Below are 11,916 nucleotides of genomic sequence, written 5' to 3'. Positions count from 1 at the left end.
TATCTCAAAAATAGTTAATTTTATTCCAAATGTAATTTATACATCAGAAACAAGAAACCAACAGTGAATATATACAATGGCTTACTAAAACAACAACAATATATAATAGTGAAGACAGGCACCTGTAATCAGCATCACTCCACTACAGGTAGCATGCTACAATACAGGTACAACAGGTAGTAAAAGGCCAGACCAATTTCATTTTCAGTTACTTGATAAATACATAGCCACCCACGCGAGAGATGTTTTTTGGGGGGAATTTCAAAACTTAAAAATTTGGAACTGAAAGCTTTTGAACAGTATTATCAAGTACTTTTGGTTATTAATTAGTCTTTTACCTGAAGAAATAACAAGGTATTTTTGTTACAGGTGTTCTGGAAGAAGAGGAAATAAACAAGAGCATCGCTAACGCTGCAATATACGTCCACATTCCAGCTTTGATTGATATGGTACTTTTTAAAATGAAGAAAATGAAATATGAAATGGCTGTAATATGATCAGAGGCAAAGAAGGCTAGGCGTCGGGTTTGTTTTGCCAAATTTACAGACAAAATACTAACAGTAAAGTGGGTGTGACACTGCCCCAAGAGGTCCGGGCAAGTATCAAAATAAATTGTTGCTGTCTTTATGGTATAAGGAATAAATATGCAAAGTTCCAAGATGATTCAGAATTGCAGCCTGTAGACGATAAATACAAAAACTGGGCGTGGCTCTGCCCATGGGGGTTGGATATGGAAACAATATAAACAGGTACCATCCTGTTATTGAAATGGCAACATCACTAGTTGCCGTCCTTAGGGTATAAGGAATAAGTACACCAAGTTCCAAAATAATCCATTCAGAATTGTGGCCTTTGGGCGTTAAAGGCAAAAATTGGGCGTTGCTCTGCCCCTGGGCGTTGGGGCATTCACCAAAATCAATAGTTGATGCCCTTAGGCTATAAGGAATACATATGCCAAATACCAAGTTGATCCATCCAGAATTCGGGCCTGTAAACGATAAACATAAAAATTGGGCATGACTGCCCCTGGGGGTCGTGACATGCAGTTGTCGTCCTTAGGCTATAAGGAAAACATATCCCAAGTTCAAAGACAATCCATTAGGAATCGTGGCCTGTAGGCAACTCACAGAGACACAAAGAAAAAATGGGTGTGGCTCTGCCCCTGGGGGTTGGGCAATCACCAAAAAAATAGAGGTCAGCCTTGGGGTATAATGTATAAGTATAAAAAAGTTTTCAAGATGATCGATTAAGCATTGCAGGCTGTAGGTGACATACAGACACACAAAAAGAAAATGGGTGTGGCTCTGTCCCTGGGGGCTGGGCATTCACCACAAACAATAGGGATGTTCCTTAGGATAGAAGGAGTAAGCATGCAAAGTTTCAAGGTGATACGTTACGAAATGCGGTCTGTAGATAACAAACAATGAATATAAGAAATGGGCGTGGCTCTGCCACTGGGGGTCGGACATGCACCAAGAACAATAGGGATCATCCTTAGGGTATAAGGAATTCATATGAAATTTTTTCAAGACGGTCGATTAAGAATTGTGGCCTGTAGGCGACACACAGACACACAAAGAGAAAATGGGCGTGGCTCTGCCCCTGGGGGTTGGGCATGCACCCCAAACGATAGGGGTGTTCCTTAGGGTACAAAGAAAAAGTATGCAAAGTTTCAATATGATGCGTTAAGAAATGCGGCCTGTAGACGACAAACAAACAAATACAAGAAATGGGCGTGGCTCTGCCCCTGGGGATCGGGCATGCACCAAAAACAATAGGGATCATCCTTAGGGTATAAGGAATAAGTATGTAAAGATTCAAGATGATAACTTAAGAATTGTGGCCTGTAGGCGACACACAGACACACAAAAAAAAAATGGGCGTGGCTCTGCCCCTGGGGGTTGGGCATGCACCCCAAACGATAGGGATGTTCCTTAGGGTACAAAGAATAAGTAAGAAATGTGTTAAGAAATGTGGCCTGTAGACGACAAACAAACAAATACAAGAAATGGGCGTGGCTCTGCCCCTGGGGGTCGGGCATGCACCAAAAACAATAGGGATCTTCCTTGGGGTATAAGGAATAAGTATACCAAGTTTGAAGAAAATCCATGAAGAATTGCGCCCTGTAGGCGAACCACAGACACACACACACACACACACACATACATACATACACACACACACACACACAGACAGGGGCGACGGCATAATACGTTCACATTATGAATGTGGACGTATAAAAAGGTGTGTGGCCCAAGTATGTGCAAATATATGTATAACAGCTAAAGAACAATTTCCACTGACATCAAACAAATAAACAATATATCCAGTGATACTACCTCTCAAATCTAACAAAATATTGATCACTCCAACAACAGTACATGTATTATCAAATTGGAATAAAACTTGTCTTTCAGTTGAGTGATTTGTTTCTCTTCTTAATATGAATAACATATATGGGCTCTTCTTTGATTTTTCATGAAGTTGTGGCCATTTTACAAGTGTTTTAAGACAATAATAAGACTAACACGACTAATAACTAATGCTTAGTGAAACTGAATTTGTTTACACTATTAGATATTATCATGTATAACAAAACACATATAATATACAACATTAAGAAAGGTGAAGATATAAAACTTGTTGGTAACAAGTCTCGTCATTTGTATATCTTAGGCCAAACCAATTTAATCTTCAGTTCTTCAGGGTCTTGATAATAAATAGAGAGAAATAGGGTTTAATGTCAACTCGACACAAATTAGGTCATTTTGGGAGTAAAGTATGGTTCAATTTTATTTCAATAATTCACATGCATGTAGGGGTCTTTAGCAGTGGGTGGAAATCGGAGGACCCGGAGAAAGCCCGTGAGGTTGGATAGGCAACCCTACTCCGTGTCACGTACAACCGGGGAATCGAAACCATGCCGGTTGACTCAATGATAGACCTAATGATACAACATTCACACGCTAATCATTCGGCCATCCAACACCCAAAAGCTATTGAACAGTGCATCCAAGTACTTTGGATTTTTAAGTTAATCTTTTTCCTTTAAGAAATAAGAAGCCATATTTAAACAGGAGTTGCGGAAGAACAGAAGTTCAAATTGGTATTGCCTTATGGTGAAATTATAGTTTGATTCATAATTACAAAAATAGACAAATATTTTACTTATGAATGAAGCAATTATAAATTAAATCTATCGCTGAATTAGAGATTAATAATAAATGCTTTAATAAATCATTTCTCGGATAATAAATAATAAAAATATGTAATAATTTGTAAAATAACAATAATACATGATATCTCAATAATACAACTATCCAGCATTGTAATCATATTTCTAGTTGATAAATATTATCAACAATATTATTAAATCATTATTAGATATAGGGCATTTATAATATTTAGCAATATCATATCAGTCATAAAGCCTGTATCATAGCATTATAACAGTATAGGACCTGTATAATATTTAGTAATATCAGTTAGAAAGCCTGTATCATAACATTACATCATTTGTTATATACATTTTTTTACATATGAAAATTAGGAATTGAACTGTATTTATAGTGTTTCAGATTAAATTCTTTTTGCATGGCATGTTATCATGTAAATTCACTAGGACTGAAGTTCCCAAAATGGTTAATCCCAATGTCAGTGAGTCACGACAGGCGAATATGATTGAAAACGAGAGCTTTGGTATATAAAAAATGATTTGAATATCATGGTTCATGTACCATGTATGAAGCCTTGAAGTCAAGGGATATTGAATAATAAAAGACATCCCAAAATTTCTTAAAATACTTTTATAAAATAAATTGGATGACAGCCCACACTACAATCTAGATATTAATGTATGAACTATGAACCCTTGAAGTCGAGGCTTATTGAATGATAAAAGCTATCCCAAAATTTCTAAAAATACTTTTATAAAAGGATTGGATGACACCCCACCCTACAATCTATTAATACTTAATAAACTTCAAATCCTGGTTCATGTACCAAATTTGAAACCTTGAAGGGAGTGGAAAAGCAGGCAGTTTAGCGATATGGCTAAATCTAATTGTTAAGGCCAGCTCAATTTTTGTCAAGGTCCTTAAGTTTTAAAAAAAGTTGGGGCAGGTGATTGTTGGCGAGATTGTAGGTTAGGGTAAGCATTGGGGCTAGGTACAGGGTTAGGGTTCAGGTTGGGATTAGCACTAGCCATTTACAGCTTTTGACATACATGTATGACGAAAAATTGAGCTGGCCTTATCGTTTAGCACTAACCCTAGCGATATTGTAAAGTGAAAGTTTAATGGACTGTATACCTCTAAATACATGTACTAAAATAGAAAGTTATATATGAGATACAAGTAGAATGAAGTAGTGAATAATCAACCTAATTAGATATACACTCCATTAAATTATATGATTGTAATCATGATACATACAACTTTACATCCAGTTAAAAATATCCCACATATAAAATTACATCTTGATCAAATGGCCTCTGTGATACAATTGAAAATAAAAGTAGACAAGTTTCCACTTCGTTTTGTCATTCGATAACTAAATAAATCCTTAACAAATTTTACAATGTAACTAAAATTCTTGTTGAAATAATACATGGTACTTTTATTTTTATATAAGATAACATGTATCAATTCACCATAAAGGCTGATTAGGAGTTGGAATTTTAAGTACATGGACGACTCGACAAACCTAAAGGGAGATAATTCTTCTATAATGGATTCAGACCAATATTAACTTCCCCACTGACTTTAATTTTAATTTTTGCCCCCTCCCCCCTCGGCTTCCAACATTGCCACCTTGATTTCCACTATGCTGAACATTCTCCACCACAGACGGAGCTTGTATTAAGTTGACCATTAAAGGAACTATATTTCTGGGTAATGAGGTGGGGAAATGAATTGGTGGTATGCCTCCTAAAGACTAAACAATTACATTTGGAGAAAATCATGACAGGCCATATAAAAAAAAATATACCGTTTCTCAGATAATCCTGAGTCACTTCAAAAGGGCTGCATGTTCTGTCTTTATTTCAAAAAATGAGAATATATTCTATCCTGGTTACAGGAAGTAAATCCATATACTATTTGAATGAATCCATAGGCTCATTTATCCAGTACACAACCCCTGCACCCCCTAAATCAGATATTTTTTTTGTTTGGCTTTACCGGTTATTCAAATTGTTTTCAGATCAGAAATGCTGTTTATGATTTTGTTTGTTTACCCCCCTTACATTGTAAGTTCATATTTACAATTAAAATCACAAAAATCAAAACAATTACATCTTGTTTTATTTACAAACCCTCCTCAAGTAATAACTCCCAGGTATTTCACAGATCTTGTTGTACTGGGTTCGCAATCTTATTGTCGCTCATCGTGTTCACAATTTCCAGATTAGGAATATCCGCTGCCACTGGATTTTTGATCATTTGATTGTCTGATAAATCTCCGATTGATACTTCTAACGGAGTATTGATAACTTCGTTAATATTGCCTGTCACTTCATTAGTTTCATTGATCTCCATATTTTCAACAAACTGTTCAAACTGAGCAGTTTCCACCTTGCCAGCGACCAGGATAGGATTTACTGCAGGTGATTTTTCTTCCCAGGGTGTATTAGGACGAACGGATACACCATACGGATCATCATCTGTGGCTTCAGATTCAGAATTAAATAACAAACTTCTTGATTTACCTGTAATGGAAGAAATGAATTATATTTTAATTTAATGTTATAGGGTATTATTTAAATATCATTACCAGTGAACAATAGCACACAGTGTCATTTTGCAACCGGAGCCAGTACACAGAGCATACTCTTTCTCCTACATGTACATTCATCACAATAACCTTGAGCAGAAATATTGTAAAATTTCCGACTAATTCCCACCTCCCCCCCCCCACCTCCCGACTTCAAAGAACAACTGGTCTCCCTACCTGCTCAAATTCCTGAACACGCTGGCGGCTCACTAACCAGAAGGTCCCGAATTTGATCCAAGTCCAGGATTATCCAGTCGGATTTCCCCTTGTCAGATGTGCAGGAGGGAGGTTCTAGCAAAGAACAGTGTCTAGTCATTTGGATGGGATGTAAAACCTAGGTTCAGAGTACATGTTGGCGTGCACGTAAAAGACCCATTGACAGTCGGAATTTGACAGAAACGCTAATGTCGGGGCACAACTTCCCTCAGCGTCAACTAACTGTATGTCTTTTGTTCATCTTCATTAACCCATTAAGTGCGTAGGTCGTTATATTACGTCCTGGACAACTGCCACTCACTGTGTGTAGGGCGTAATATAACGCCATGGAGGTATTTTCCCCAACCTATTCTTAGAACATAGTTCGTCACTTGGGGGAATACCTTGGGCATTCCCCGACGATCGCAGCATGTGTAGGACGTTATATTACGTCCTGGACAACTGCCACTCACTGTGTGTAGGGTGTAATATAACACCTTGGAGGTATTTTCCCCAACCTATTCTTAGAACATAGTACATAGTTCTTCGTCACTTCGTCAAATTAATTACACAATAGGGGACCGTAGTTAACGTTTTAAAAACGTCACGCTTAACGGGTTAACACAGTAGGTGCAGAAAAGCAAGACGTTTCTGTATATTTTTTTAAATACCAGTATTTGTATTGTTCAGTCAGTCTACTGTAGGCCTTTATAGACTACATGTATTTTTTGTATATATTATATAAAACAGTCATTTAGTGTTTATTATAAATAACAATATTGCCTACCTGGCATAACAATACTTTTAGGATGTTCGGATGATAATGATCTGCTTCCAAGAGGACTGAAGTTTGGCACCACCAAAAGCGCAAATGATAATAATAAAACCTGAAAAGTAGTAAAAATAAAACCTGAATTATAATTAATAAAAAAAGTTTTCTATTAAAATTTTCAGTAATTAATGTTTATTACTTGTTCTATACATAATCTTTGAGTGACATTTAGCGATCAGGAAACCCATCAATACATCCACCCAAAGAGTTGGCAATTTCTCAAATGCAAAAATTTTGTTAAAGAGGAGTTTGTTAGAAAAGTTTTCTGTTGTGTTCTCTCCAGGGTGGTAACACATTAATTTGATTAAGACTAATTTATGAAGACTATCTAAACTAAATTTTCACTATTTATTTGATGTCAATTAAACAATTAAAATAATGGAATTTGATCATTTTTTGTTCTTTAGGAAAATATGAAAAAAATTATAATATTAATGAATTCAATGAAATCATCCAATATTGAAAACTAAACAATCCTCAGTTCAAAAATTGATCATTTCAACTAAGTTGAACATTCAAATAGCTTTCAAATAATGTCTTAGAATATTCAAATAGTAAAATCCCTATTCGGCCAAAGGTCTCTATAAATAAAATGAGGCCAATTACCATAATACAAGTTGTCGTTTGAGCGGGTTTTGTTTTAGAAGTAATAAGAGCCTGAAGTTTCTTCAACTGGGACATCATTGATATATTTTGTTTTTCCAGGTTTTCAATTTTTTTCTGTAATTGTGAGTTCTCCACTGTACATAGCTTCACTCTTTGTTCCAGGCCTTCGACGTATTCTCCTTTTCGTTTACGACTCTCTTTAGCTGAGACTTTGTTTCGTATTTTTCGACGAATGGATCTTAACTGTTTTTCTTCCTCTTTCGTGAGTGGCATATTTGTAGGTAGTGTAATATTTTCTCGGGATAATAATTCCTTTTCTTCATCTGTTAGTCTTAATAATGGAAACTGAAAGATTAAAAAAAAAGATACAATGCATTAAACAAGAGCTAAATTGCCAATTGCAGGTCTTTCTTTAGGCCTAAAATGTTATATGTATATAATTTATAAACTATTAATTAGACATTTATTAACAAAACAAGACCATAATCAACTCTCGATGGCATCTGATACTCGAGATTTTAACTAGATTAGAACAGTTCGCCACTTAAAAATTTAATTTAAAAATGGGAAAGTGAGGTTAAGTCTTGAATATACCAGTCCCCTGGTTACCACTGTGCACACATCTTGTCAAAACTACAGTGATAACTTGGCTCAGAATGAAGTAATTTGAATTAAATTTTAAACATTTTCATTTTACGTTATCTATTTTTGAGCTATAATTAATAGCAAGAATAGTCAGCCATTTATCTAAATCTTACATAATGTATCTTTAATACATAGGGTATACATTGTGTGATAATTTGTGCCTGACAAAGCCTATGACAGGTGCCCCATATGCAGGCTTGTATACATGTATAATACAATTCTACAACCACAGAATGTACTATTCGATATGAATAAACTAGCATACCTGAGATAATGAAGAACTTGTGACCTCTGGACTAACATCTTTCATAGTAAAAGGTAGACTATCAGACGATGATGATGTTGTATGATAAGTATGTATCTGTACTGTTTTAGTTGTTGGACATGTGTCAACATCTATAGCTGAGCTGCTGGGTGTAGTAGAACACACGGATGTTAAAGGTAAATCTGTAATAATTATAATAACCATATTAAATTAACACTTTCTCACGGCTTAATAATCCATGCCCAATCTGATTAAAACAGAGATCCAATTTCGTTTCGCTTTTATAGTTCAAAATTTCGATTTTACTTGTCTTTACTACACTTGGATCTGGAAGCGTTGTTATTTAACTCGTGTTCTGCTTGAAATGAGGAGTCAGCCAATCAAATGGTCTGTCGAATCGAGCGTTTGACCTTTTTTGCACGGAACTGTGGGTAGACATGAGCGGCAATAGAAATCAAAACAAACCAAAAGTAGATAAAAAATACATGGCGGTTGCTAATTGGTTAATTGAATGACTGACGTAATCGGGTCAAATGTCGCTTGCTTGGTACCTGACGTCATAGAACGTGAACTCCCACTATAACTTGTTAGATCTATATGTAGTGTAGGCCATCGAAAGTATAAAAAACGAAACGAAATATAGATCTATATTTTAATTAGATTGATCCACGCCAATACATGTACATGTACTTGGATTGAGTAATTAACAATCTGATTTTTTATACTTTCGATGGCCTCTACTACAAATGTATGTACATAAAGATCTGGCCAGTTGTAATTGGAGGTCGCGTCAGGGGCCATATGAGTGGCTTTTGATCCTATGACGTCAGACATTTGATTAACCAATCAGCGTTTATGTTTCTAGTAGGAAACCCACAATTCCGTGCATCGCACGCCAAGAACTTGATGTAACAGACCGCTCTGTGCTGCACAACCAACAAGGGGGAAAGAATCATGTCGTAATATCCTGATGAATCTTTGCGCTATCACTGAGATCAAACATGGGACCTCCAGGTCTTCCTCACTGAGCCACCACCTCTCCCCAATATCTTGAAAGCTTACCATTAAAATCAATGGAAACTGTATCCTTTCCATCTGATGTGCTGCTTGTTGGTTGAAAATCAAAATTCTCAATGTAACCTGAAGAATTTACTCCATTAAAATTCACATTAATGTCCTTTAAATTAATATCCTCCAAACCAAATGGTGAGAAATCATAGTCCATAACAACAGAATTAGAAGGGGAATGCTGGGAAACGGGCGATCTAGAGAGCTGTTCTTCGATCAGCATCACCTCTGATTGGTCACCAGAAGAACCACGTGGAGAATCACCCATGGATTCTAAAGATATTCCACTGTCACTGTTATTTCCCGGGGATTTTTGAGCAAAGTAATCATGGTCAGCTTGTACTTGTTTAGCAACCGATTTATCGACTGCGGTTTCTTCTGCACTGTTTAAAACAGAACCATTCAGTAAGGTGCTGAATATATCATCTGATAGAATGTCTAAATCGGCCTGAAAGAGAGAAAACAAAAAAAAACTTGTAAGATTCGTTAATATATTGAAAACATGCTGACATTTAATATCAACCAAACCGAATCATTGTACTTTACTTTTTACTATCCCTGCACTGGCCGAGAAAGTTCATCAGGATTTTCTGACGGGGTTTCCTCTTGTCAGTGGTTCAGGATGAGGGCCTCACAAGGACAGCTGTCTAGTCGTTCGGATGGGACAAAAACCGAGGTGCTGTGTATACATTGGGGTGCACGTAAAAGATCCCTTCCTTGGCAGTTGGAATTTTATATATAAGTAGCCCATAGTGCCGCTGTCCAGGCAAAATTTCTCTCATAGCACACTGTATGACACTTTGTACATGAATTTAGGATTCTTATAAGGCTACAGCTACAATATACATAATTTTGTCTTGAATAAAATAAAAGTAAATCATTTTTCAATGTTCATGTCAGTTACAATACAACTTTTAAGCTCAACAGGATAAGTGTGATTGAGATACCAAGTTTACTGTAATCCGTCCATGTACAATACATAAACAGGTAATATATACACAAGGTCTTGACTACAAACTAGTACAAAGTTACGGAAATTGATGCACTTTCAAAAAAACTGTAACGTATTCATATATTCTAAAAGATTTTACATGATTTGAATACTAACGTTTACATCATCCCAAAATGAGCAATCCCAATCCTCCACAACACTGAAAGATTCTAACTCTGGAAAAATAACTCTGTCACTAGCGAGAGTGGCCATTATTGTAACAGAAGACGAATACTTAAATCACGTAGGTTACATGTACCAACACCGACCACAATTAGACTGAGATGATTTTGAAGTCTTGAAATTTTTCTATTTGTAGCAAGTCTTTATACATAATGTATGCGTGTTTCGGCCTTCGTGTACCGGTTATTTGGTTTCAAAATATATCTTTTGATAGAGTGTAAAGTTAAAATAATGTTCATAATTATTCAATGATTACAATAATCAATTATTTTCTATGTGGGTCGAATCGTTATTATTCGAACAGCTGTCACTTCTGATTGTTCAACTGATAAAACTATCAAAACACAATAAAAGTTGATCGATTTTCATAAACTACATGACAGCCATCATACAATGTACATCAACATGTATAGGCCTACTACTTGTACTAATAAAGATAAATTATATAAATACACGTCTTCATTCCACCAGTTCCAAAAAATTATGCCATTCTCACTGGAGAAATAGGCACGTGTACACTACAAATTCATCGTGGCATCACATGATATGACTAAGTATCACTCGACGTAGCAGATATTGCGTCGACTACTATGAATTTACGTAGTTGCACACTTACCAAATCAAATAGTTTCAAATCGTCCAAGTTGTCTTCTTTTTCGTGGAAAGGCGAGAATACTTCGGGTTGAGATTTATTTGTTGTTGGAAGAAATTCTGAAGTAAGGACGCCATCATTTTGATCAAATAAAAGGTCTAAAACCTGAGAAGAGGGGGTAGACCCCGACATCTTTTTGCAGAGTTAATTGTCTTCGACGCAGTAATGAAAACGCCAGCTGATAAAACGTGGAGTTTACAACATCAGCAAAGACACGTCACTTGTCAAAACACGACTGCTTCTTCCAATCAACAATTTGTATGGTGTAAGTTCCGGTTTGTTTTGACAACGAGATCAGGCACAAAATAAACATAAGCGTTGAAATAGCGTTTTCAAAATTTCATTAAACTGCTAAATGTATTAGCATGCTATATAATTTTGACTGTCAAGATAGCTAATCTTTAGATTTCAACCGTTTTGCAGAACATCAAGTCTTACTAAATGTCTATTTTTAGAACCAGCGTCATATACACAGATGACGTGGAAGTAGGTCAAATCTAAATGATGAAATTGTAAACTTCCGTACTACTCGAACATCTAGTCTTAATAGGGATGCAGTTATTACCCGAGACTTCACAAACTTCCCGCATTAATTTTCAATACTAACTTGTTATAAGAACAAAATTGTTGATGAACAGTTGTAATTATGTTCTTCTAATAGTATTTGGTATTAAATAGGTGATGTATAAGTTGTCGTTTTAATTTGT

The 11,916-nt window shown here is 35.9% G+C and overlaps 1 protein-coding gene across 2 annotated transcripts; it reads right to left on the bottom strand.

The window, feature by feature from the left end:
- LOC126819357 (cyclic AMP-responsive element-binding protein 3-like protein 4) lies at positions 1-11,678 on the bottom strand. Of its 2 annotated transcripts, none has more exons than XM_050547356.2 (6): positions 11,174-11,678; positions 9,378-9,831; positions 8,316-8,497; positions 7,406-7,750; positions 6,755-6,854; positions 1-5,707 (listed from the first exon to the last, which is right to left on the bottom strand). In XM_050547356.2, the coding sequence occupies exons 1-6, from the start codon at positions 11,339-11,341 to the stop codon at positions 5,343-5,345; spliced, it is 1,614 nt and encodes a 537-aa protein (XP_050403313.1). In that variant the 5' UTR covers positions 11,342-11,678; the 3' UTR covers positions 1-5,342. The 2 variants fall into 2 exon arrangements, with proteins under 2 accessions (XP_050403313.1, XP_050403314.1); XM_050547357.2 differs by lacking the exon at positions 11,174-11,678 and adding an exon at positions 10,492-10,999.
- Positions 11,679-11,916: the final 238 nt, after the last annotated feature.

This window comes from Patella vulgata, chromosome 4 (assembly GCF_932274485.2).
Source record: "Patella vulgata chromosome 4, xgPatVulg1.2, whole genome shotgun sequence".
Classification (NCBI taxonomy): domain Eukaryota; kingdom Metazoa; phylum Mollusca; class Gastropoda; family Patellidae; genus Patella; species Patella vulgata.
The sequence above is the reverse complement of the archived record's forward strand: the minus strand, read 5'-3'. Positions and strand labels throughout refer to the sequence as shown.